The sequence below is a fragment of the Callorhinus ursinus genome, unplaced genomic scaffold (assembly GCF_003265705.2).
Source record: "Callorhinus ursinus isolate GAN/ISIS: 27379988/994484 unplaced genomic scaffold, GSC_fseal_2.0 scaffold81, whole genome shotgun sequence".
NCBI lineage: Eukaryota > Metazoa > Chordata > Mammalia > Carnivora > Otariidae > Callorhinus > Callorhinus ursinus.
The window spans coordinates 2,056,546-2,084,163 of record NW_027397143.1 but is presented as its reverse complement, the minus strand read 5'-3'; the positions used below and the strand labels follow the sequence as shown (position 1 = coordinate 2,084,163).

The 27,618-nt window shown below is 52.6% G+C and overlaps 1 protein-coding gene across 1 annotated transcript in view; it reads left to right on the top strand.

Annotated features, from left to right (window-relative positions):
* The window catches only part of ADAMTS2 (ADAM metallopeptidase with thrombospondin type 1 motif 2), a 224,122-nt gene that overhangs the window by 172,742 nt on the left and 23,762 nt on the right, over positions 1 to 27,618 (top strand). Inside the window, exons 7-13 of the mRNA XM_025862620.2 lie at positions 4,641 to 4,746; positions 5,411 to 5,554; positions 5,973 to 6,105; positions 7,412 to 7,525; positions 21,858 to 22,003; positions 25,569 to 25,744; positions 26,359 to 26,492. Coding sequence (XP_025718405.1) covers positions 4,641 to 4,746; positions 5,411 to 5,554; positions 5,973 to 6,105; positions 7,412 to 7,525; positions 21,858 to 22,003; positions 25,569 to 25,744; positions 26,359 to 26,492 — 953 coding nt within the window. The remainder of the gene's footprint in view (positions 1 to 4,640; positions 4,747 to 5,410; positions 5,555 to 5,972; positions 6,106 to 7,411; positions 7,526 to 21,857; positions 22,004 to 25,568; positions 25,745 to 26,358; positions 26,493 to 27,618) is intronic.

Sequence of the window (27,618 nt, the reverse complement as noted above, 5' to 3'; positions counted from 1 at the left end):
ATTTGAAAACTACTACCACTTAGAATAATAAAAGAATAAAAAATAGCAAACACCTAGGAATAAGTTTAACAAAAGATATCCAAGATCTAGACCCCAAAACTGTAAAACACACATACAGAATTTATAAAAGACAAAATCAATGAAGCGATGTGCCATGCTAATGGATAGGGAGACTCGCTATTGTAAAGAAATCAATTTTCTCCAAACTGACCTGCAAGAGAATGCAAGTGCACTCCAGAACAAGTTCAGATCCAGCAGAATAGTTGGAGATATTGACAAGTTGATTCTAATATTCGTCCAGAAATTCAGTGGGCCAAGAGCAGTCAAGAACAACTGGAGAAGATGAGCAAAGTATTCAGTGCTCCCAGAAATACAGTAGTTGAAGAGTGTATTTTGATGCAAGTGTTGACAAATGAATCATGAGAACACAGAGTCCAGACTTGAACTCACGCATGGGTGGACGCTTGATTTATTGTGAAGTGGAGGGGAAAGATGGTCTTTCCAACAAATGGTTGAAATGGTCAAATGGTCAGGTCAGGCAAATATCCAAATCGGGGGAAAAAAATGAAGCTTGACACCCCTCCTTTTTTAACTTAATTTTTTTCATTGAGATATAATTGACATATGTCATTATATTAGTTTCAGGTGTGCAACATAATGACAGGCTATATCCTGAAATGATCACAAGTCTAGTTAATATCCATCACCACACATTGTTACAAGGTTTTTTTCTTGTGATGAGAACTTTTAAGATCTACTCTCCTAGCAACTTTCAAATACACAATACAGTATTATGAACTACTGTTTCCATGCTGTACATTACATCCTCAGATCCTATAACTAGAGGTTTATACCTTTTGACCACCTTCCCTCATTTTGCCCACCCCCTACCCACTGCTTCTGTATCTATGAGTTTGGCTTTATTTATTTATTTTTGGATTCCACATATAAGTGAGATCACAGGGTGTTTGTCGTTCTCTGCCTGACTTATTTCAATTAGCATAATGCCCTCAAGTTCCGTCCATGTTGTGAACAGCAGAATTTCCCTTTTATGGCTGAATAATATTCCAGTGTGTGTACACACCACATCTTCTTTATCCATTCATCCACTGATGGACACTTAGGTTGTTTCCACATCTTGGCTATCATAAATAATGCTGCAATGAACATGGGGGCTGTAGATGGCTTTTGAGTTAGGTTTGTGTTTCCTTCAGATAAATACCCTGAAGTAGAATTTCTGGATCATAGTTCTATAGTTAAAGATAGTTCTATTTTTAAATTTTTCAAGGAACCTCCATACTGTTTTCCACAGTGGCTGTACCAATTTACAGTCCCACCAACAATGCACAAGGGTCCCAGTTCCACACCAACACTTGTTATTTCTTAGTCTTTTTGATACTAGCTATTCTAACAGATGTGGAGTGATACCTCATTGTGTTTTTGACTTGCATTTCCCTGATGGTGAGTGATGTTGAGCATCTTTTCATGTACCTGTTGGCCATCTGGATGTCTTCTTTGGAAAAATGTCTATTCGGGTCCTCTACCCATTTTTAAATTGTGTTGTTTGTTTGTTTTTGCTATTGAGTTGTTTGAGTTCCTTATATATTTTGAATATTAACCCCTTATCAGATATACAACTTGCAAATATTTCCTCCTATTTTGAGAGAGGATGTCATGATTGGAAGCAGCAAGAAGGGGCTTCTGTGGTGCTGGTACGGTTATATTTCTTAACTGGGGAGACTGCTACGTAGGTGTGATCCTTTTGTGATGATTCACTTGTTGTATCCTATGACTTGTGCATTTTCATGGATGTATATCATACTTCAAAAGAAAGAGCTTTAAAAAACCATATAAACTATATATTCAGAAGAGTAGACCCATTTTACCCCATTCCCATTTTCTACAGATAGTCATTTTTATTAGTTTCTGGTTGATCATTCTAGTGATCCTTTTTATGTAAATGAGTATACTTATATAATGTACACGCTCATTACACCCACCACTTCCTTCCATGAATTTTTATACCTACTGCCCTGCATCTTCCTCCACTCTTTTGACCTTTGGCTTCTCTCTGCTGCCCACTTGCTCATATCTGCATAACTAGGGAGACTTCCTGAGTGACCCTGACCAGAGGCCAGATCAGTTGATGTCAACAAAACATTTCTCTGGCAAAGACCAAGATGCAAAACAAAATCAGAGAACTGATTCTAGAGGAGACAGAGATAATTTAGAGACTGGAGAAGAACTTTTAAAAAAAAGTAATAGTTCCCAGAATGTTTGAGAAGATACATCCCATAAACCCAGCACGGGTTGCTAGGAAGAATTAGAGAACAGCAAAGAATCTTTATGAAACTAAAGATATAATGGGTAAAATAGAAAATTCAGAAGCTGAAATAAAAAGTCAAGGACAGGGGCTCCTGGGTGGCTCAGTGGGTTAAGTGTCTGACTCTTGATTTCAGCTCAGGTCACAATCTTAGGGTCATGATCTCTGCGCTCATTGTGGAGTCTGCTTGAGATTCTCTCTCTCCTTCCTCTTTTGCTCCTCCCCCGGCTTGTGCATGCTCTCTAAATAAATAAATAGATAAATAAATAACAATAAAATCTTTAAAAAAGTCAAGGGCATCCAAAAAGGTTAAAATAAGAGAACGAAGACATAGAGGCTCAACCCAAGAGGTACAATATCTATCTAATAAGATTTCCAGAAACAAAAGAGCAATAGCAAAATAAAATAAGCTGGAAGGGCATAAAGAAAAATATAAAGATATTTTTGCAAACCTTCAGATCATAAAGACCCATGCAATATGCTAGGAAGTGTGAATAGGCACATGCAGTCTTTGCATACAACGAACAAAGAGAAGATCTCAAAGTTTGGCTCTGGGACACTGATTCCAGAACAATCATCTTAAAATCTGCAGAGCAAAAAATACTTTAAGATACAGATTTTCCTGGGTGCCTGGGCGGCTCAGTTGGTTAAGCAACTGCCTTTGGCTCAGGTCATGATCCTGGAGTCCCGGGATCGAGTCCCGCATCGGGCTCCCTGCTCGGCGGGGAGTCTGCTTCTCCCTCTGACTCTCCCCCCACTCATGCTATCTCTCTCTCTCTTTCTCATTCTCTCTCTCTCTCAAATAAATAAATAAAATCTTTTTTTAAAAAGATACAGATTTTCCTGTTTATTACAAGGGGAAAAAGACAGTGGTTTGATTATGATGATTTTACAAACAAGTCTAACACCAGCACACTCCGGGTCATCAGGCCCTCCTTCTTTTCTTCTCTACTCTTTCCTTTGAATGAATTGCCTTGGGATCGCCCCGTGGGGTCTGTGAGGAGTGAGGCTAGGTCAGGGTTCCAAGGGCAGAGGCTCCTTGCTTGGTGGGCCTCTAGGTGGTGTCTTAGCAGACCCCCCCCCCCACACAGCTCTGTTCGCCCTTCTTTATCTTATCCAGGGGCAAGTGGCTAGGCCCCATTCCCTGGTTTTCCTCAGTGGTAGGTGCGGTCTCAGGGTCACGTCCCCCTCCCCCTCCTCACCCATGGGAATGCTGTCCTCTAAGGCTGGAGACATCTGAAGAACAGCCCCACCCTCTGATCAGATTCAGCCCACCCTGAGGATTCAGCTGTTCCACAGGCCGGCCACCTGCAGGCCTTCTGGCCCCCCTGCTTGAGCTGTTCTAGCTCATTCCTCAGTCCTCCCCTTGATCCCTGCGTGTCTCCATTTCCTGACTGCTTCTTTGAGCTGCACAATGTAACTGGGTTGGAAAACACACTGTGTGCCCTCACTATTACATGTGAATTCAGTGGCTCTTTCTAAGCCACTTGAGTGGGGATGGGGCTGGGCTGGCTGAGGGCAGGGGGGGCCTTGGGCATCTATGTCAGGGGGATGTGGCCTGCTGCAGCCACCCCTCCCCACCCTCCGCCTCTGGGGCACCTTGCCTGGGTCGGGCTCCTTCCCCACAGACCCCTGGAAGAGGGGAACACTTCAGGAGGAACATGGCTCAGACTCTCCTCAGCCAGAGTACAGGTTCACGGGCTGAGCGCTCGGAGGGCCTTGTTGTCTGCAGCTGGCCTACCCCTCCATCCTCTCGGCCAGTCCCGGCTGCATGACAGCAGGGCAGTTTGGCCTGCTCGCTCTCGTCCCTGGGCTCTGCCCTTGAGCAGCGTCGGGGGTCCATCCTCACTGCTCCCTGTGTGTGCCATGGAAATGGGCCTAGCTGGGGTCTCACAGGACAGGGAGAAGCCACGGGGGACCCAGGGACGGCCCTCCTGAGGGGGAGTGGGCTCAGGGACCAGGGTTCCTAGAGCAGGGGGAGGAGGTGTGGAAGGCATGTGTTGCTGGGGGGCCAGAAGGTCACTCAGTGAAGTGCGAAGATGGGAGGGGGCAGGAAAGAGAAGAGCAGGCAGGAAGCTGCCAAGGCGGCAGGGAGCTCTAGCACTGGAGACCTGTACCTGGGAAACTGACCCCCGCTGCAGCGTGGACAGTGACGGGCACGGCTGAGGCCGGCTGCCTGGGGCGCATGTCACCTGAGCTGTGTCAGCGTGGGGCAGCTGGTTTGGCTCCTTTGCTCTGGGGATGGTGGGGGGCATTGGGGCCCGGGCATCCCCCTGATTCAGGCCCGGAGCTAGAGTCGCCCTTTGTCTCCTCCCAGGCTATGCTCCTGTCACTGGGATGTGCCACCCCGTCCGCAGCTGCACCCTGAACCACGAGGATGGCTTCTCCTCAGCATTCGTGGTGGCCCACGAGACCGGCCACGTGTAAGTGGTTTCGCTGTCCTTGTCGCGTGGGGAAGATCGGGGCCCTCTGTGCCCTGGGGAGGGGAGGGGGGGGACACGCCCTCTGTGAAAAGCACCTGGGAAGTTCTGACCCCAGCACTGCACAGGGCCGGCCTGAGGTCCACATTGTGCTGAGGGAACAAATCAAAGGTCCATGCGGGTGCTGGGAGACTCCCAGGCATTATGCCATGCAAGCCCCTGGGCAGGGGGCCTCCTTACCCCCTTTTACACACCAATAACTGGGGCGCTGAGGGAGCCCTGCCCGGAATTAGAGAGCCGGAGGCGGGGAAGCCACAACTCCACCCAGGTATGCAGCCCCGAGGCACCCCCCGAATTTGGGGGAAACTCCGCAGGGCCGCTGGGTCCGTGCAGGAACTTGAGCCCACACGGGCTGAGTACGTGGAGGCTCCAGCGGAGGTTGCGCCGGCCTCCGCTGCCTGCTCAAGAAACAGCGCCCCCTCGTGGGCAGGATGTCGAGGGGCGGCCTCCGGACCCGGTCTCCCCCGCGCCCCTGGCTTTAAGAATCGAGCTGGTGGAAAACCTGGCTCAGGGCAGACCAGCGAAACCCCCGGGGAGTCGCTGGGGGAGGCTGGGGCGGCCCCCCGGCTGCCAGGTCAGTGCGGCTGCCTTGCCCCGCCCCGCACAGGCTGGGCATGGAGCACGATGGGCAGGGCAACCGCTGTGGCGACGAGGTGCGGCTGGGCAGCATCATGGCGCCCCTGGTGCAGGCCGCCTTCCACCGCTTCCACTGGTCCCGCTGCAGCCAGCAGGAGCTGAGCCGCTACCTGCAGTGAGTACCCCCGGTGTCGGCAGGACGACCCCGCAGCGCTGGGCTCAGCTCTAGGAGGACGGGTGCACACCCTCCCCACCCCCACCCCCCCTGTGTGCCTTTGTCCCGCCCGAGGCCTCAGACTTCAGTCCTCCAGCCCAAGGTGCAGGGGAGGGAAGGCAGAGCAGCGCGGGTCAGTGTGCGCGTGGTGGGGGAGGTCCCGTTGTCAGGGGGCTAGTCCCTGAATGGAAAGTGGGCACAGAAGCTGTACCTTTAATGGGATGCCCGGGGAGCTTACCAAGGAAAAAAGATGCAGCAGGGAAACTGAGGCAGCACGGCTGAGGGCTGAAGGTGCAGACGGGCCCCCCACCATGGCTCCGGAAGGGGCCGCAGCTGCCCGCTGAAGGCTGCGTGTGGCGCCCCCGTGTGTTCCCCCCAGCTCCTATGACTGCCTGCGGGACGACCCCTTTGCCCACGACTGGCCGGCGCTGCCCCAGCTTCCAGGGCTGCACTACTCCATGAACGAGCAGTGCCGCTTCGACTTCGGCCTGGGCTACATGATGTGCACGGCGGTGAGTGTCCGAGCACCCCTGGGTGCTCCTGCCCTGTCTGGCTGGCTTCTCAGGAGGTGACGGGTGTTGGGTGGCTCCTGAGGGCGGGCTGGAGCAGGCCTCCAGAGTGGCAGTCTCTCCCTCTGCACCCGCTGGCTCCCTCCCACTCGGCACCCAGTGCCCACCTGGCCAGACCAGACATTGCCCTGGTGACGAGGCCTGTGACCAGGGGACCGCAAGGGATGGCGGGAGGAGTGCTGGTGAGGCCCCTGTGTTGCCTGCAGCATTCGGGAGGGCTTCCCTGAGAAAGAAGTGAGGTGTAAAGGCTAAGTGGGAGGAGAGGACATTCCAGAAGGCAGGAATCACATGTGCAAAGGCCTAGAGGTGAGGGCACATAGCATGCAGAGGAGCAACCAGTCGTTTCTGGGGTCTGGTGCTAGGGCAGAGCCCTCGGCGGGAACCCCACTCATCAGAACGGACTGTGTCTGCTGCTTAGGGCCCACCCTGTCCAAGGCAGCGTGGCAAGAGCACTAGTGTGTTAGCGTCTGACCTGATGCTCCTCTCAGCCGCAGGAAGGAAGCAAGCAAAGTATTCCCGTTTTACAGATGAGGAAACTGAGCACTTAGGTGACATGCCTAAGGCCACAGCGAGCAAGTGGTGGACTCTGGGACTGATGCAGGTGCTCTAAGCTCTTGTGTGGCTGCCTAACGAGCTTGGTGGGCTTGATTCTCATTGCAGCGGGGAGCTCTAGAAATGTTTCAAGAGGGGAGTGGCATAGCCAGGTCTGAGTTTCAGCTGCATCCCTCAGGGACATCCTGGAGGAAGGACAGCAAGCAGAAAGGCCAGAGAAGAGGTGACTGGGGTCCAGGAAACAGAGGCCAAGGCTGAAGCAAGAGAAGGGCAGAGGGGAGGGCTTTAGGAGGTGGAGTCCTCAGCAGGGGGACAGTAGGTGCCCGTGGGGCCCTGCAGTGACAGCCCCTCCCCGCCACTCCTACCGGGGCCAGAGGGATGCCCACCCAGCCTTCCTGACAGCTGTCTGTCCGGGCTCCCAGCTCTCTGTCCAGGCTCCATGACAGGTGCAGGGGTCAAAGCCTGGAGGCTGGGCGGGGGGGGCAGTCGCTGCAGGGGCAGGAAGCAGCCACTGCATGCTGGAGGTTGTCACGGCCACAGAATCACACGGGGCTCAGGGCACCACACAGGCCTGTCCTGGGCAGCCAAGCTGTGCCTGACTCTGCCCCGTCCAAGAGGACCCTGGGGGGACAGGGCGGGCCCCTGGAGGGTCCCCAGAGTGGGAGGCAGCTGGCCGAGCTACAGTGCTGTCTTTCAGTTCCGGACCTTCGACCCCTGCAAGCAGCTGTGGTGCAGCCACCCTGACAACCCCTACTTTTGCAAGACCAAGAAGGGGCCCCCCTTGGACGGGACCATGTGTGCACCCGGCAAGGTGAGTGGGAGCAATGGGCAGGCAGTGTGATATGCACGGGTCTCCAGGGACAGGCACTGCAGCACCGGTGGGTGGGGAGGGGCCGGGGGCCTTCTCGTGGACCCCTGCTTCCTTTCTAATAACTCTTCACACCTGACACTCCAGAATTTCTGTCCCCTCTACTTCCAGCGCACTAGTTCTCTGTCGGAACCAACCTGGTGTCCCAAAACTCCTCTCTGTGCTTCAAGCACCGCCGCCCCCCCTCCCGCCCCCCGCACCGCTTGGGAATCCACTCCTCTCAGGAGCAGCCTTCTGTACCCACCACGGACACTGTGAGTGACTGGGTCACTTTAAGGTCAGCATTGGGGGCTGTTGGCCACTGGGTCCCTAGGCTCAGCATCAGGCTTAGCCTCTCCATCCCTGGGGCCTCCGTGTGTGCCCCCTGGAGAGCACACTTGTCCCTTGAGGCAGCTCCGTGGCTGCTCCCGGCACCTGCCAGCCACCCAGACCCACTTCCCACTGTCCAGCAACTTGACAAAAGACTGGCTTTTCTCACTGGTGTCCTTTAGCCAAAAACTCTGGGCTTGATTCTCACAGGCTCAGAGGAGATCACGTGCCCGCTCTTCAGCCAATCACCTGCTCGGGGCTGGCTTGTGCAGATGAGCCTGAGCCTGGGTGACAGCCCAGCCCCGCAGACCTGACAGTGTGGGGGTGGGGAGTGGGACGTGCACACCAGCTCATGTGCCCCACCATCAGGCCTACGAAGTTCCCCAAGTCGTCTGTGCCTGAGGTTCCTCCATGTAGGTCTTAAATTCTGGCTGATTTTAGTTCTTGGTACACCTTCTTAAAAATACAGATTTCCAGGCTCACCCCTGCAGGTTTTGGTTTGAGGTAAGGATCGGGGATTGCGTTGGTTTTTGTTTTGTTTTTGGTTTTTGTTTTTTTTTAAATTATGGCAAAATTCACATGACCCAATATTTGCCATTTTAACCACATTACACAAGTCAGTGGCTTTTTATTGCATGCAGTAAGGAGGTGCAATGTCCTGCATTGTCTTTCAGCCATTATTATGTAGTTGCAGAACTTTTCACCCCAAAAGGAGACCCCACTAAACAGTGACTCCCCATTCCCCTCCTGTCTCCAGCTCCTGGCAGCTGCTAGTCTGCCTTCCGACTCTGTGGATTTGCCCATTCTGGGATCCCAGAGAAGCAGGATCGTACAGTACGTGGCCTTTTGTGTCTGGCTGCTTTCAGCGAAGGTTTTTAAGGTTCATCCGTATGGTAGCACGCATCAGTGTTTTGTTCCTTTTTATGGCCGAATAATATTCCACTGTGGGGCTAGACCACAATTGGTTTATCCGCTCATCCATGGGACATTTGGATTGTTTCCGCCTTTTGGTATTTGTGAATAGTGCTGCTATGCACATTTGCCTACAGATTTTTGTTGGAAGATCTGGGAATTGGTATTTCTAAGGGTGCGCCCAGGTGATTGAGCCGTGGCCCCCAACTCCGTGAACTGTTAGAAGTTGGAGGTGGGATGTTGTTAGTAATACGCCAGGGACCTCATGAAGCCAGAACTAACCATGTAGCCCTCCTCCCCACAGGAGCTCGGTGGAGGGAACGGGGGCCTTGAAGCCTTTGCCACAAGCTCCGTGATGAGCTCAGTAAACACTGAGCTGGGGGCTGAGACTAGCTTAGCATGGCTTCCTCCCCCACCTGTGTCCTCACTTCTTGCATCCCGCCCTGCACAGAGAGAAGGTGGATGGAGCAGGAGGCAGCCTCGCCCAGGCGTACTCGCCCAGAGTTGCAGGGCAGGTTTTACCTGGCAGGAACCCCAGCCACTGGGAGAAGGTGGGCCAGGGAATGCCTGCAATTCTGGCCTGTTTGCCCCACTTCTCTTGTGGGGCAGGGGGGAGGGTCTGGTGAGGAAGGTGCACAGATGTAGCCAAAGTGCTTCTCCTCACAGAAACCACCGAGCTGGCCGTTGCCCTTCATTCGTTTTGGTGGTGGGATCCTTTGTTCATTTAGCCCAGTAAAGACAATTACATTTTATTTGTTAAAAAAACAGAGCTCTGCTGGATGTGTTGGGGGCAGAGCTGGGCTCAGCCTGCCTTGGTTCGCCAGAGCACGGCGAAAACTGACCCACATCAGGAATTCTTGGTGTGTGAGGCGGTGGGTGGAGGGGCAAAGGGAGAGGCAGGGGCTCCTCCTGGGGGCCTATCAGACTCCTCTGCCTGTGTGCATTCGTGTCTTTCAATATGTTACTCATTACTGCGTGCAGTTTTGTATTTGGGCGGCAGCCCTCCCTTATCTTTCCCTTTCCTGGGAGAAACGCCACAGGGGCAAGGAGAGAGGGGAGTGGGGAGGGAGCGGGGGGGTTGGCTGGGTTGGAGAAATAGCAGGACATCTCGGGGAAGAGGGCTGTGAAGACTTCAGCTGTCCCTGTGGGGCCCCAGCCCTGGGCAGGGGGTGGACAGAGATCGGGCTCGGGACACAGTGTGGCTGGCCTGGGATCCTCACTGTGCACACTGTGCAGCAGCTCACCCCAAGCACATCGTCCCCTGTGGTGGTCTTGGCTGAGAGGGGAGAGGTAAGCGTGTTGACCTTGGGCAAAGAAGCGAGCAGTGGGCCTGCGCATCCGGCTGCTTGGCCACCTCAGGTCCACAGTATTCATTCATTCACATCCACTGTATGTGTCGGCCCCCTCTGCCTCCTCTGCCTCCTTCAGGCCTCACCATCGGTGGGGGTCAGCCGCGAGCGGGAAGAGGTGGCCGAGACAGGTAGTGAGGTCATGAGTGCCCTGTTGGGAAGGTCAGAGAGGCTTCCCTGTCGGTGACCTCCGCTGAAGCCCAGAAGGTAGGAGGAAGTGAGACGAGCAATCCAGATGGGAGAGCATGCAGAGCAGGAGCCTGCTGAGGAAGGCCAGAGAGGGCAGATGAGATGGGGAAGGCTGGTGTTTTGAAATACAACATATTAATATAAAATTTGAGGCGGAGTGAGGCCAGCAGACCAGAAGATGATTACCAGTGAAAACCAGTTTGTTTCTCACAGATCCCAGAAAGGAAGCCTGCAGGGAGCCATGCGTGGAAGGCCCGGCGTGGGCCAGGAGGCAAAGGGTGGGGGCGGATGTGGTTTCTGTAGAAAGGAACAGGCGAGGCAGAGTAAGCAGGCTTCGGATTGGCCAGTGTGAATGATGTCAGTGCGTTCTGGGCCAGAGCCCTTAGTCGTCTGGTGCCCGCCCCTGGGGTGATTTGGGCAGGGGATGGTGGCCCTGAGTATGAGAGCCTGACAAGAGGATGTGTTTGGATCGTAACCCCTGGAATGGTTGGTTTGCATTTAAAAATCACGCAATTGCAGGAGTTGTTTACTGTCTCTAGAAATTGGCTAATCCTGAGAGGGGCAGTCGCTTTAGGGTCAGAATCCAGAAAACAAAAGACACAGTGACTCCACATGGCTCCCTAGGAGGCCATGGTGATAGCCTGCTTCTGTCCCACCCTGTTGAGGGTGCTGGCAACAGGCATGCCCTGGATACTCTAGAGCAGGGTCAGGCGCAGCACAGAGGGTGCTCCCAGGTGCCTCTGCCCTGCAGGCCAGGCTGGTGGGCTCACCTTGCCCTCCCTGCGTGAGCCAGAGTCAGGGCAGAGGGCGGCATGCAGGCCCAGGGAGGGGGTCAAAGATGGCTCCTGCCTCATGTGTCTGTGGGCAGGAAAGAGTCCTCCATATGCTCTCACATTCGCATGCAGCATCTTGGGGAAGCAACACCCACCCCCAGTTTTCATGATTTCCGTTTCAGAGATGCATGCCCTGTGGAAAGGCCCCGAGATGCTCCTGTGTCAAGCTTCCTGTTTCCCAGCACAGTTGAGAATGGGCGGGCAGGCATAGTGACAGGGAGAGCCCAGGATCTGGGCCTGGGAGTTGGAGCCCTGGGTCTCCTTCCTCACGAGGGACCTGGAGCCATCCTTTCTCCCTCTAGCAAGTCACCTAAGTGTCCAGCTCACCGGCCCTCACAGCTCAGGTTCCTGGCACGTGGTACCCACTCAGGACATGCTGGTGGGTGGAGGAAGGTTGAGGATGGCAGTGGTTCTGAACTGTTAAACACACACTTCCCTGAAAGAGAGCAGGCTCTCAGAGCAACCCAGCAGAATTCCCGGCCCCTGCCCAGGTGCGTTAGCACTGTCCATGGTACTTAGCCCGCGAAGCAGCCCCGTCAGCTTGTCCTTGGGCTCAGAATTCACTCAGGACAAGCGACTTCGTGCTTTTAAATGTTCAAGCCTCTCTCTCTGTTGCATGAAATATTTGTAGGCATTTAAACGTATGTTCATAGAGCATTTTAAAAACGTTAAGCATGTTCTTTTAAATAATGGCACTGAGGTATCAGAGTATGCAATTGTTCATTTGGGGTAATGTTAAATGCTCACAGTCATCCAGGAGGAAATAAACCAAAATATTGGAAGGATGACTTCTGAGCGGTGGAATGAAGGGTGATTTTCCCTTCCTTCTGCCTTGCTTCATGTTTCCTATGATGCATGAATATTGTCTCTGTGCATTTGGAGCTGAGGCTGTGGAGGAGGTGGTCACACTGTGGGCCTGTGGGATGTTCTGAGTTGTCCTGGGCCCAGCTCCGCATTTCCAGACTTGGGACTGATCTGTCCAATAGGGACAAGGGGACCACTCTCTGGCCTCCTCCATCGTCCTGGTCCTTGGCCCCTCAACCAGCAGTGGCTTAGAGGTTGGGTCCCAGTCTCAGCCTTCAGAGATGCCAGGAGCACTCACTCCCTCTGTGTCCTAGTCAGCTCGGGCGGTTGTCACAGAAATGCCAGAGACTGGGGGCTTAAACAGCAGGTCTGTATTTCTCACAGTTCTGGAGGCTGGAGTCTGAGATCAGGGTGCCAACATGGTTGGGTTCTGGTGGGGGTTGCCGAATCGTCTTTCTCATGGTCTTATAAGGGGCTTTACCCTCATGACCCAATCACCTCCCAAAGGCCCCCATCTTCTAATACCATCACATTGGTGCTTTAGGCTTTCACATATGAATTTGCAGAGGACACAGACGTTCATTCCACAGCATCCCCTTACCTGGGCCCTCTTCCTTGTCTGCCAGTGCCCCCCGCCCCGCACCATCAGCTAGGGGGCCACCAGCCAGCATTTCTATGGGCTCTTCTCTCCCCTTCCATGGTTGAGTGAGGGGCACTTTGGGATGAGAGATGGGGTAACCATGGCCTGGAAGGACATGACCAGCATCACCAGTGGCCTGCAGCCAGGCTGGCCTGACCCCAGGCTCTCCAACCGTGTGCCAGCCTTATGATGGTGGAGCCGTTGACCGCTTACCCAGAGCACAGAAGGGGCAATCCAGAGGGTCGCAGCCTCTGTCACACCTCACAAGGGTTCACACTGGCATGAAGGCAGGTCTGGGAGTCCTTCGGTGGGTTAAGAGCGAGAGGCCTGTGTCAGGAAGGGAGGGAGGGAGGGAGGAAGGAGTGAGGTATCCTCCCAAACAGAGATGTGCACAGAAGTAGGGAGGCAGGGAAGGGTCCGTCTGAGAGGTGAGACCCAGGAGGGACGCCTGGCAGTGACTTGGGCATGGGGACGGCAGCTGCGGCCATCTTCCTGGGGAGCTCTGGCAGGATCACCACCTGGGGGGAGAACAAGGCATCGCATAGCAATACGGCCACAATATGGGGCTCAGCAGGCCCCCCACCCAAAGCTCTGGGCCGGCACAACTCTGACATTGTGCTCAACCTTGACCAGGGGTTGGCTGTGGCTGTCCCCAGGAAAGAGGCACGACTCTGGGCTGGGCAGCGCACGTTGGCTGTGGGCATGTCCTGGAGAGGACTGGGAGCAAGAGCCTGGAGGGGGGGTCTCTTCCTGCATCCACCGCACTGGGTGTGGGGGAAGGAAGTAGAGTGATGATGGGCTTCCGGAGCAGAGGCATTCCCAGAGGCAGGGAGGAGAGATGGCGTGGTCTGTTCAGAGAGCAGTCAGCGGCCAGGTGCATGGAGCAGGAAGGGCGAGTAGGAGCTGGTCATGCAGGGCCTTTGACGAAGAGCCCGTCTGAATCCTGCAGCACAGGAGCCTGCAGGCGGTTTTGAGAGAGGAGCAGAGGTGAATTTACCATGAAGCTTAGGATGCCTAAGCTCCGGGGCCTCTCACTTCCGCTGGGCCCATTACGAGGCCCCAAGAGGGGCCTCGCCATGGGTTCACATGGTCGTGTGTTTTCATAACATTTGCAAAAGTAAAGATCACTTCTTTTTTCACCCCCCCTTTCCCTTCAATATGCCTCTGTCACTGCCTTTAGAGTGGCAATGGGTGCTTTGTGGCTTTGGCTAAGGAGAAATTGCATTTGAGGTCTATTTATTGGCTTGTTTACATGGTCTCAGTATCTTTCACGTACAGTTAAGTTACTATAGCTGTCCAGGTGCAGGAATAACGTCCAGAGACACTCACTCCTCCCACCGCCTCGCCAGCTCACTCAGGGTCGCCGTGGAATATGTGCTGTGTGTGTGGCTCATTCTTCTCAGACCACTGGACGGAAGGAGCTTCAGCTGGACCTGAGGTCACGACTGCTTCCATACTGACGATAGTTTTGTGTTTGCTTTTGGGGTCTGTCTTGCAGATGGGCTCCTTTAAACACAGATCCGACTTGGCTGTCTCTTTAAAAAGGCTAAGTGTAACCAGATGGTCTGCTTGTTAAAAAGCTGTCCACGCCTCACAACATATGTATTACAAAATATAAGGGGTGCTAAAATAAATTTTCAAAGACCAGGAGAGAAATCTGAGTGCAAATGGGATGCAGAAAGTTTATCCGAGATGTTGATGAAGCTTGAATGTGCCAGTTGCACTGCAGTTTTGAAAAGTTGTTCTGGAACGCTCCAATAAAATAAGGGAGAAATGACAGGCTTCTGATTTGGATAGATGGATAAAGGTACCTTCTTTTGTCATTTTCAAATTTATGTATTTTTAAAAATCCAGATAAAAATTAATAGAAAACGAAAGGGGAAAGGGAGTAAAGAAATCAGGAGAAGTAACTCCAACTTCAGAAATTTAATTGTAACAAGAAAAGTTTCAGATCAAACCCAAAGCAGCCATTCATTAGGCAGAAGAGATAAATATCATAGGGATGTAACAGAGAGGTTCTTGAAATGTTTGACAATCCACTTAATGAAGGGGAGTGAATCTGATGAACACATGGGAGAAGCATTTAAACTTCTTTCTGACTTGACATGAAATGTTGGCAACGTCAAAGATAATCCGAAGCTCAGAATGTTGACAGTGTTGACAATCACAACGTCAACAGCAACAGTTACTGAGTGTTGGGTTTAAAATCAGGCTCTGACCAAGAAAACTTGAAATGCCCTGAAATCCACATCAGGAAACAAACTGGAGAGCAGTGTCTCCAGATTCGATCCTCTAAACGTTCCCATGACACCACCAATAACTTCTCTAAATTATCAATAATTTTGAAAAAAGAAAATCTGTCCCTCAACATGCTAGAGCCAGGGTTAGCGAGCCGTCACACACAGACCAACGCCACCTGCCACCTGGTCCCCCCCCACCCCCTGCCTACCCAACAGGTTTGTTAAGATGCGATTCACATTTAAAATTGCCTATTTGGGGGCGCCTGGGTGGCTCAGTCAGTTAAGCGTCTGACTTCAGAACAGGTCATGGTCTCGGGGTCCTGGGATCGAGCCCCGAGTTGGGCTCCTCGCTCAGCGGGGAGTCTGCTTCTCCCTCTGCCCTTAGCCCCGCTTGTTCTCTCTCTTTCTCAAAAAAATAAATGACTTCTAACGAATAAAATAAAACAAAACTGCCCATTTTGAAGTGTACAATTCGGTGGTTTTCAGTATATGCACAGAGTTGTGCAACTATCACAACAATCAAATTTTAGAACATTGTTGTCACTCCAGAAAGAAGCGCCGTCCCCATTAGCAGTCTCTGTGATTCATCCTCTCCCCTCAGCGCATGCCCCAGTCCTGAGCAATCACTAATCTACTTTCTATCTCTGTAGATTTGCCTCTTCTGGACATTTCTTTTTTTTTTTTAAGATTTTATTTATTTATTTGACAGAGAGAGACACAGCAAGAGAGGGAACACAAGCAGGGGGAGTGGGAGAGGGAGGAGCAGGCTTCCCACGGAGCAGGGAGCCCGATGCGGGGCTTGATCCCAGGACCCTGGGATCATGACCTGAGCCGAAGGCAAACGCTTAACGACTGAGCCACCCAGGCGCCCCTGGACATTTCTTATCAATGGAATCATATAATATGTGTCCTTTGTGTCTGACTTCATTTGATTAGCATAGTGTTTTCAAGATTCATCCATCTTGTAGCACATGTCAGTACTCCATTCCTTTGAGTGGCTGAATAATCATCCATTGTATAGAACGCTGTGTTCTGCTTGTCCATTTATCAGTTGATGGACATCTGAATTGTTCCTACTTTTTAGCTGTTATGAGAAATGCTGCTGTGAGCATTCTTGTGGAAGTTATGGGTGGATGTGTCACTTTTCTTGGATATGTACCTAGGAGTGGAATTGCTAAATCTTATGGTAGCTCTGTTGCACATTTTGAGAAACTGCCAGACTGGTTCCCAAAGCAGCTGCACCTTTTTTACATTCCAACTAGCACTGCGTGAGGGTTCTGATTTCTCTACATCCTCCCCCAAACTTGTTATCATCTGTTTTTATTGTAACCATCCCAGGGGATGTGAAGTGTCATCTCGTGGTTTTGATTTGCATTTCCCTAATGACCTATGATGTTGAGCATCTCCTCATCATGTTTTTAGTGGTGATTCATATGGTATATATGTCTTGGGGGTAAATGTCTTATTTATATCCTTTGTTAATTTTTTAATTGAGTTATTTTTCTTTTTATTACTGAGTTATGAGAGTTCTTTATATATACTGGATACAAGTCCCTTATCGGGGTTATCAGATATATGGTTTGCAAATACTTTTCCCCCCCATTTTGTGGGTTGTCTTGTCAATTTCATGACAGTATCATTTGATGCACAAAAGGTTTTAATTTTGGTGAGGTCCAGTTTATCTATTTTTTCCCTTTTGTTGCCTGTGCTTTTGGTGTTGTATCTGAGAAACCATTGCCATTAGGTCACAAAGATCTGTCTCTGTGTTGCATTCTGAGGATAGCCCTTACCTTTAGGCTTATGATCCATTTTCAGTTGACTTTTGTGCAAGGTGTGAGGTAGGAGTCCAACTTCATCCTTCTGCTTGTGGACATCCAGTCGTCTCAGCATCATTGCTGAAGAGACTGTTCCCTTTCTGTTGAATCATCTTGTTACCCTTGTTGGAAACCAACTGACCACATGTAAGGGTTCATTTCTGGACTCTGCATTCTGTTCCATTGATAGATTTGTCTATCCCACTGGCAGAGCCACACTCTCTTGATTACTGTAGTTTTGTATTAAACTTTGAAGTAGGGAAATGCAAGTTGTCCCACTTCGTTCTTCTCCAAGATTGTTTTGGCTGTTTCTGGTCCTTTGACCTGTCAGAATGGCTAGAACCCAAAAGACAGGAAATAACAAGTGTTGGTGAGGATGTCCATATCAATTTTAGGAGTTTTTTAGCAGGGATTTTGATAGGATTACATTGAATCTAGAGTATCGACATATTAACAGTTTGATCCATAAACATGGGATGTCTTTATTTGGATCTTTAATTTATTTCAACAATGTCTTGTAGTTTTCATTGTGCATGTTTTATACTTCTTTGGTTCAATTTATTACTAAGGTTTTTTTGTCTTCTTTTTGATGCTGTTATAGATAGATTCTTAACTTCCAGTTCATTCATAGGATAAACTGTTCATAGAAATACAATTGATTTTTCTATATTGATCTTGTGCCCTGCAATCTCACTGAATTTCTTTATTAGATCTAATAGTTTTTTAGTGGGTTCTTTAGAAGTTTCTGTATATAAGATTAGGTCATTTGCAAATAGAAATAGTTTTACTTCTTCTTTTCCAATCTGGATGCCAAGGCTACTTGTCCTGGCTAGAACTTCCAGTACAATGTTGATTAGAAGTCTTGGTCCTGATCATAGGGGGAAATCATTCATTCCTTCATGATTAAGCATGATGTGAGCTATGGGTAGTACCTCGATATTCTTTATCAGATTGAGGAAATTCTTTTCTATTCCTTGTCTGTGTGTGTGTGTGTGTGTGTGTGTGTGTGTGTGTGTGTTTTCAGGAAAGGATGTTGGCTATTGCCAGATTTCTTTTTTTGAGTCTTGAGGCAATCATACAATTTGTTCTTTATTCTGTTAATATGGTTTATTACACTGATTGATTTTCGGATATTAACCCCTGCACTCCTGGGATAAACTTCACTTGGTCGTGGTATATACACTTTTAATATGCTGTTAGATTCAGTTTGCTAGGATTTTGTTGAGGATTTTTGTGTCTATTTCCATAAGAGATATTGGTCTGCATTTTTTTCTTGTGGTACCTTTGTCTGGTTTTGGTATCAGGGTAATGCTAGCCTCATAGAATGAGTTAGGGAATTTCTTTTTTCTTCTGTATCTTGGAAGAGTTCATGAAGGAGTGGTGTTAATTTTTCTTTAAACATTTGGTAGAATTCACCATCAAAGCCATCTGGGGTTGGGCTATTATTTATGGGAAGTTTTAAATCACTCATTTACTCTTTTTACTTATTATAGGTCTATTCTGGTTTTCTGTATCTTATTAAATCGGTTTTGGTAGTCTGTGTTTTTCTAGAAAATTGTCTATTTCCAGCACTCTTTGTTTTTTTCATGTGGATTTGAGTTATTCTTTGGCGTCACCTGCTTTCAACCTAAATAATTTCCTTTAGTATTTTCCTACAAGGCAATCTGCTAGCCATGAATTCTCCTGTTTTTGTTTGTGTGGGAATATTTTTGTCTCACCTTCATTGTTGAGAGATAGTTTTATTGGTTATCCTTGGTTAACACCACTACCTCTGACCTTTGACTATTTTTGTCTCACCTCATTGTTGAGAGATAGTCTTATTGGTTATCCTTGGTTAACACCACTACCTCTGACCTCCATTATTTCTGAGTAAACGTCAGCTCTTGATTTTATTTGGCTTTCCTTATACACGATGAGTCTTTTTCCTCTTGCTGCTTTTGACATTTTCTTTGTCTTTCACCAGCTTGACTATAATGTGTCGGGGTATGGCTCTCTTTGCATTTATTCTACTTGGAGTTGGTTAAATTTCTTGGGTGTATAGGTTAATTTTTTTCCCCATCAAATTTTAGAAGTTTTCAGCCATCATGTCTTTGAATATTTTCTACCCCTTTTTGTTTCCTCTCCTTCTGGCACTTCAGTGGTCCCCCCATGTTTCTCAGAGGCTCTGTTCATTTTTACTTATTCTTTTTTCTCTCTGCTCTTCAGATTGCAGAATACTGATCTGTATTCAGGTTCATGGACTCTGTCTTCTGTCAGCTCAGATCTCTCGCTGAGCCCTTGGTGAATTTATCACTTCAGTTTTTGACCTTTTCAACTTCAGGATTTCTGTTTACATTTTCATAGTAGTTTCTACCTCTTTCCTGACGTTCTCTATTTGGTGAGACTTGTCCTTTCCTCTCCTTCAGTTCTTTAGACATGGTTCCCTTTTGTTCTTGGAGCTGTTTTGAAATCTGCCTTCTAAGTCCAACATCTGGGCCTCCTCAAAGGTAGTTTCCCTCACCCGCTTACTTTCCCATGTGCAGATAACACTCTCTTGTTTCTTTTCATGTCTCAGAAATTTTGGTGGAAGCTGGACATTGTAGATAATACATTAAAGAGACTCTGGATATTGATGCCCCTGGACCTTGTCATGCTGTTGTTTGCTTGTTTATTTGTTGAGCGACTTGGCCACACTCTTTCCATAAACTGTATTTGTTTGCCCTGCAGTATGCAACCGCTGATATTGCCCCCCCCCCAGAGGTCACAGCCTTGGGCCTGTGCATTGTCTCCCTGACCAGACAGGTCCCCCATTCCCACAGGGGTATTAGCCCGGTTCTCTCTGTCTCCTTCTCTGATTTTCCTAGTAAGCTTCTGGCTGTTCTGTCTCTACTGGTGTCACCCAGTTAGGTTTCACTAGCTGCTAACTGGTTCCTGTGTGGTTTCGAGAATGCCCTCAAGTACAACTTGTCCACAATATGACCCAGTGAAATTCTGAGCCTTTCACAAAAGCAGGATGTTGCCAGTCTTTGAGCCTTACTCCAGACCCCAGGAGGTCTCTTAGCTGTCTTGCCTTGGTTCTTTTTGTTATGCTATTGGTTGTTTTATCATTTTACTTTCTGTTACTAGCATCATGGAGCTCCTGGCCTCCTCTTAATTGCTCAACTCACTACCAAGATTTCTGTTGTTTTAGACAATCCCTATAGGTATGAACTTCCCCATGCTCTGTTCTAAATAAGGTCAGTCCCCATAGGGAGAGCTATGGAGCTGGATGTTCTACCTCTCCCTCTGGGAAGACCACTGCATCACTGCCCTGGAACGAGGGGCCAGGTGGCCCACTTCTCCCAGAGTGACATCCTGGCCTCGAGTGGATCACTGGATGGGGATGGCAGGCCCTACTCTTCCTGGCTTTTTCTTTTTAGAATGGGAACTCTGCCCTATAAGCAAGCTGGGAAAGGGGCTGTCAGGGTCCAGTATTCTTGGCCTGACATCCCTGGGGTAGAGTCCTTCACCTAGCAATGGGAACCCCAGTCCTCTTGGCCTCTACTGTCTGGAATCAACTTTCTGTAACACCAAGTTATGAATTGGGAAGTGCCAGTGGTTTAACCATAGCTTCAGACCGGGAGCAGGGAGGATAGATAGTTCCATCTCCTAGGCAGTAAAACTTCTGGCCCCCTTAGCTGGGGGAAAGGTATGGGCAACAGTTGTGGCCAAATGCCATGGACTTCCACTGTTCTTACCAAGATTTCATAGATCTTGAATAATGTTTCTTGAATAAACACTTCTCCATTTGTTGTGTCGACTTTAAGACAATTTCCAGATACTTTGAGTGGTTTTTTTTTTAAGATTTTATTTATTTATTTGACAGAGAGAGAGAGAGACAGCGAGAGCAGGAACACAAGCAGGGGGAGTGGGAGAGGGAGAAGCAGGCTTCCTGCTGAGCAGGGAGCCCGATGCGGGGCTCGATCCCAGGACCCTGGGATCATGACCTGAGCCGAAGGCAGACGCTTAACGTCTGAGCCACCCTGGCGCCCTAAGTGGTTGTTTTTTAAAAATAATGTTCACCAGTTAAGTGGTTATCTTACTGAGGGTGGAGTTCACCAAGCTCCTTATAGGTCCACTGTAGACATTTCCACTTGCTGCCTGTTTTTGTAAATAAAGTTTTATCGGGACACAGCCATGTCTGTTCACTGATGTGTTGTCTACAGCTGCGGTCATGCTCCGGTGGCGGAGCTGAGTAGTTACAACTGAGATCACTTTGCCAAAATAGCCACCGGCCCTTACAGAGAAAGCGTGCTGAGGAATGGCAGCATTATCTTTCTATTCACCATATGGAAGACAAACCTACAAAATGACATCCTGAAACCAGACAGCAGCCGGGGCGCCCGGAGCCCATCCAGTTCCTGCACCTGCACCCATGGCTCGGGGGTCATATGAAGAGGGGATGGACTAATATGCTTTCAGAATTGCAGGAAAAGTTGTGGCCGTCGGCTCATTTGAAAAACATCCTTATTCTTTGCTTTTGGTTGTGTGTGGTATTGGTCCATTGCTAAATTTTTAACTTTTTGTGATGTCTTTTCTTGTTCTAAATCAGCATTCCTTTTTTGATCTGATGTAGTATTTTACATGTTGTAATCCTTTTCCTAAAGTGGCCCTAAGTTGTGTAAGCGTCCTCCCCGTGGGAGGCTGGGGAGCAGTGTGACCAGATTCAAGCTGTAGGTCTGCGTTCCCTGAGCTCCGGTGTTGTGCTCACTGCATTCATGAATGTTTACCGTGTCAGCTTGTCACCCAACCTTCATTTCCATTGTATGTCCTTTAAACACAGGCAGGTAGGTCCTGTACGTCTCTGGAGTCGCTGGCCTGATGGGCCGGTTGCTTCTTTGTGAACGTGCCCTGTGTGGGCACGCCTGTGGCTTCGCCCGGAGACAAGGTGTGGGGTGTGGGGCAGGCTCGGGCCGAGGGGACAGAGCAGGCTGGACAAGACGTGGAGGATGGTGGGCGGCCGGGGCGGCAATCAGGGGGAGTGGAGTGGGCCAGCACCTCGCTGGGCCTCCTGATGGGGGGCTCTGAACTTCTACGGGGATGTGGGGTCTGCTCCCCCAGTTCCTCCAGGGCCAAGCAGGCATCAAGGGAACTGCAGGCTGAAGAGTATGGGGCATCCGAGTGGCCCTGGAACGGTGGGTCATAGGAGTGACCTTCTGTCTTTCAGCACTGCTTTAAAGGACACTGCATCTGGCTGACGCCCGACATCCTCAAACGAGATGGCAACTGGGGTGCCTGGAGTCCCTTTGGCTCCTGCTCGCGCACCTGCGGCACAGGTGTGAAGTTCAGGACCCGCCAGTGTGACAACCCACAGTGAGTTGGCCCCGCTGTTTGCCACCCTCCTGTGTGGTAGCTGAGGTCCCCGAGGCCCTCGGAGGCCCCTCGCCGGCTGGCCATATCCTGCAGGGCCCCCGTGGCTGTCCACCACTTCTGGAGATGGTGTCAGGGCAGGCAGCCCGGGCTGCTCGTCACCATTCCTGGGAGGAAGCAGAGACTCAGAGGTGGGGGGGTCTTGCCTCAGGGCGCACAGCCTGCTGGGGCAGAGCCAGCCCTGGAGGCTTGGGAACCTCCGTCACCTGGGCCGCTGGCCTGGGGCCATTCCCGCCCCAACCCCCCGCCGACCTGGCCAGCACTCTGCTCTGGCCACCAACTTATTCTGCCCTTCTTGGTCAAGGGCCTGGAAGACAGAGGGGTAGCAGCGGCGGAGAAATGGGGTAAGGAAGAGGGTCCTCTTGCGCTCCCGGATGGCAGGAGAGAGGCAGGGTCAGCGGCATGCCACCCCAGGCGTGCGTGGCAGAGCTCGCCTAGGGAGGCTGCCCCCGTGCCTGCTGTGCTGTCCTCCCCCAGGTTCCGTTCATGCCCCCCATGCCACCCCACCCTGTGAATATCCCTCAGGTCTGGGCCCCGGCCAGTCCTGCACCTTGCCTCACCCAGTGCACTGCCCGGGGGAAGGGAGGTGCAGCATGTGCAGTTGCCGGGTCCCTGCAGCTCTGTGTGACTCAGGGTGCATCAGTGAGCCCCCTGGGGCTGAGGCAGCCTACCTCATGGATTGATTGTGGGTGCACGTACAGTCATGTGAACGGGACCCCCCACAGATGACCACTGCCTCTCGTCTTCCCCCAGCCCCAGGGAGGCCCCATGGCTGCCAGAAAACGTGTGGCTTTTGTTTTTCTTTCTTTGGCCTGTTTGGTGTTTTAAAGATCTTGGTTCACAGGAAAATACAAAAATATCCGAAATTTCACATTAAAAAAAAGAGAGAGAATCCTATTTACAGCTTCCAGATTGGGCATCCCTACAACGCCAGGCCCAAATACAGGGTGGTGGGCGATGAACGACGCAGACCGCCCCCTTCATGGGGCAGCCCGGCCCGGCCATCTTCACTCACCTCCTCCACCCACCTGGACCCCCTTGGTATTTGGGTTGGGGCCCTAAGCCTGAGTCCTAGGTTCATCACCCCGCCTTGGGTCCCACCACGGCCTCGCAGGATTGGGTATGACTTTATGTACACGTGCATTTTTCTGTGGGAGCAGGTCTCTAGTTTCATATCAACTTCTCAAAGTAGCCCGTGACCCCAAATTTAAGCCCCACAGGTCTCTGAGGCCCTTCCAGATGGGCTGGGCTCTGGCCTCTGCAGCAGTTCCTGGGCCCCTGCTGGGCCAGGCCCTGAGCCGGCCCCCAGGGAGCCAGAGGGGGTCAGCAGTCTTGGCTCTGGGGAGAGACGTCAAGTCCACACCGGTCGGGAAGGGACCCATGCCCTGGGGTCCAGCGGTAGGAAAGCCCAAACGCCGGGGGCACCAGCTCATGCCTGGAGAACTCTCCTCCTGCTTCTGACCAATTCCTACCCGAGGGCTCCAGGCCCCATCCTGGTCAGGTGCAAAGTACCCCGTCCCCGCTCCTTTCAGGCAGCTCTCGGGGCTATTATATCTGCCTCAGGATGACATATGAGATTGACAGGAGAGAACGTTAGAACCTCGGAGGTTCTGGGTGCTGGGTGAGGACCGCCGGGGTTCCCATCCCACAGCTCGGGGCCTGGCATGCAGCAAGCCTCAGGACCTGGGATTAGTCTCTCCTGCCCCTTCATGTGCCGATGGAGTGACTGGGGTCCAGGCTGCACAGCTGAGAAGGCAGATCTGGCCCAGCGCCCCCGGCGTCCAGGCCCTGAAGCCTGGTGCCTGACTCTGGGCGCTTCAGGTCCAGAGGACTCATTCCCCAGGCCAGCCTTGAGGTTGGGGAGGCGGGCCCCAAGTTCTTCTGTCTGTCCTCACCTGTGTGCTCTAGGGAGCTTCTCCTGCTCTGGCTGCCCCAGCCTCCTTGGTGGCAGCAGGAGACCAGCACAGCTGTCAGGCCCAGTGCCGGCGCCCACTCCGCGTCAGTGAGGGCCGGACAGCGCTGTGAGGGAGCGGTGACAACTGTTCCCACCAGCATCGGTGGGTGACCCGGGCAGCTGTGGGGCCCAGAGCGTTGCAGGGCTCCCGGGCTCCACGCAGCCTGTGTGTCAGCAACCCAGGTGGGCCCCACGCACCTCCCCTTTTGTGCATCCTCCCGGGGGGGCGGGGTGCAACCACGAGACCGGACGCTGTCCCACACGGTGTGGCTCCCTGAGCTTGTCTGTCTGCAGCCTTTCCCGCAGCGCGGGGGCCAGCGTGGAGACGCGCAGCTCCCAGCGGCCCCTGCTCGCGGGCCCGGGCGTCCCGTGTCCTTGGCTCTCCCCACTCTGTGACCGCAAAACCGAGGGCGGTCTAGTCCCTGGCTCTGCACTCGGTCTTCCTCGCCCACCTCCCCCGAATTCTCCAGCTCACTTTCTCTTTCGGAGTTCGCGCGGCTCTCCACTGGAACCAGTTCGCCTCCTTCCTGCTGCTCCCCACACCTGCACGCTGCCCTGGGGATGCCCCAGTCGGTGCTGTCATCCCCCGTGACCCCATGGGTGGTGGCCCCGGTGTAAATCTCAGAGCTGCTCCTTCTTGTCATCCACCCCATCCAACACGGAGGCCTCCTGCTGCTTTCTCCGCAGATGTCTTATATCACTTTTCCCCTCAAGAACACGGCCCTGGGGGAGGGGCCTCATGGACGCCAGCCCCATTCCTTGTCCATTGTGCTGTGCCGCACGCGGCTGCACTGACCATCCCTGTCACATGGGCATGGCGCCCCCCTTGCCCAAGTCTCCGGTGGGGCCTCGGGTTCTGCTTGGCGCTGGCACGCTGGGCGGACAGCGACGCCGAGGTCCCCAGCTCCCCTTGGGGTGCAGGCCTGCCGCGCCCCACCGCCCCGCCTGCCAGACGCACCTGCTGGCCCACAGCCAGTTCCTTTTCTGGCCTTTGCCGTGGGGCTAGTGCTTTGTGGACGAGTGCTGTTCTCAGTGAAGGGAGGGAATTAGGGTCTCTGAGGTCAGGGGAAGCCAGGGAACAGAGTGTCTGCTGCCTTCCCGACCCTTGTTGGGAACTTGGGCGGCAGGCTTCTGCTGGTTTGGAATTGTTCTTTGAGTTCCCAGCATGGGTCAGGCACAGGCCTGAGACTCCCCCACCTCCTCCATCTTGGGATTCATGTCCCAGGAAAGACAGAACTTTAGCCAGCCACAGCCCACTGTTGGCTCAGTCACAGCGACGGGAGCAAGGGTGGGGGGATGCAGGGGGCCCAGCTGATGCTGCCTTCCCGCGGGGGTCCCAGAGGGAGGGATGACCAGCCCCTTTATGCTTAGTGGACGGTGGGGGATTGCCCAGGAACTGCAGCTAAGACAGGGCAGGGCTGAGTTCCTTCACTCTGCATAGCTGCCTCCCCACACCTGAGACGCAGGACTCCCCACAATCCCACAAGTGGCACCTCATGTGCCGGCCTCTTCCTGGTGGCACTGAGCTGCAAGGCCTTCCCCTTTCTCCTGCAGCCCGGCCAACGGGGGCCGCACCTGCTCCGGCCTTGGCTACGATTTCCAGCTGTGCAACTCCCAGGACTGTCCCGATGCCCTGGCTGACTTCCGTGAGGAGCAGTGCCGGCAGTGGGACCTGTACTTCGAGCACGGCAATGCCCAGCACCACTGGCTTCCCCACGAGCACCGGGACGGTGAGCCCCCAGGGACGGAGCGGGAAGGGGGGTGGTGCTGAGCGGCGGTGCCTGGGCTGTGGGCAGGCTGGGGCTGTCAGCAGAGCCCACCCTGGCTGGCGTGGCTACGGGGCCCAGTCCTGGAACTTTAAACCTACTGTTCCCGTTCCTTCCAGGCACTGGGCAGGGGCGGCGCACCAGACACAGGCCTGCTGTGCTCTCTCCATCACCCATGTGCGTTACAGCAGCCTGCCGTGTGCCCAGCCTGGGCAGTTCTGGGAGTGGGTGATGAGCAGACAGTGTCCCCATCTCAGGGAGGGGCTGCAGTCTGGAGGGAAAGGCCATCAGAGCCTCTGGGATCTGTGCCAACTTCAGCCCAGGCTCTGCTGGGAAAAGCTCTTCCTAAACCCAATAGCCCGGGGTCGAAGGCCCCAAGGCAGACACGCCAAGGGGGTTGTAGTCACCTGCCCCCTTTCACTTTCCGTCCCAGGCCCAGGGCAGGCCTGTGGGGGCAGGTGTATCCAAGAAGAGTCTTGCGAGAGCTTCTCCCTGGCATGGTGCTTCTCTTGAGCAAATCTGGGGAGAGAGAGAGCAGAACTGGCCCTCCTGACCAACACCTGCTACTTCCCTTCCAGCCAAGGAGAGATGCCACCTCTACTGCGAGTCCAAGGAGACTGGGGAGGTGGTGTCTATGAAGCGCATGGTGCACGATGGGACTCGCTGCTCTTATAAGGACGCCTTCAGCCTCTGTGTGCGCGGGGAGTGCAGGGTGAGTGCTGGGCAGTGGAGCGGGGGGGTGCAGGGGCGTGGGGGCCACAGCTCAGGGTGTCGGCTTCCTGGGGTTATTGGGTGGGGCAGGCATGATCTTTCCCCTGTGCCAAGGGTTCTCCGACTTGAGTGTGTCTAGGGGCCCCCAGGGGGTTTGAGGCCCCACTTCAGAGGTTCTGATTCTGTAGCTCAGGCCAGGCATGGAGCATGAATTTTATTTGCTTCTTGGGTGATTCTGCCACACGTGGTTCACAGGCGACCCTCTGTGAAGCGCTGCCACATCCTTCTTGCAGTCCGCTGGGCCCTGGACAGCTCATTCTCGATCAGGGCAGCCCACCATGGGTCTCGCTGGTTCGGCTCTTTGTGGAAATGCCCTGCTGCGTTTTCCATCATTGTTGCATGTTTGGCTTCAATCTCAGGCTGTCACAAGAAACAACGGTGGCGTATGATCATGGCATGAGCACAGGCCTCCCTCTGCCAGGCTCCCTAGAAACAGCTGGAGGCCTCCCTAGAGTCTGAGGAGGCAGGACTGATTGTAGGATCAGAGAGGCTGACTTCCGTCTTGTTTTTCTGGGAGATGAGACCTTCAGGGGGTCTCGGGCAGGAAGCCTGGCAGATTGCCGCAGGTGCCCTGGAGAGAGAGAGTGCGACCAGGAGAGCGAGAAGGTGGGGTGCGGGGCTGCTGGACTCGCGCTCAGCGTTCTGTCCACTCACAGAGGAGGGTAGCCCACAGCAAAGGAGGCTCCTCCGGACTCAGCAGCCGGGGGCCAGGGGGGCCAGACTGCACAGTCCACTCAGGTGGTGAAACCACATACTGAGGAACAGAGACAACAGCATCGCCTTTGTTCCTGTGGGGTTTTAATTTACGGAGGTGACCGAGTGACGACCCAGAGAGGTCAGTGCCATTGAAGGAAGAGGGGGTTACTTAGGGCTCCCGAGGGAAGGGCTCACCTTGCTATGCAGGGCCCCGTGGGGAAGCACCAGGTTTGGTGGGGGGAAAGGAAGGGGTGGGGGACAGAGCTTTTATGGGGGTTTCCTCGGGGAAAGCAGGCAGGGCACAGGAAACAGTTGAAGACGGGCAAGTATGAACGATGCAGGCGGGCTCCGGGCTGGAGGGGTGGCCCCTG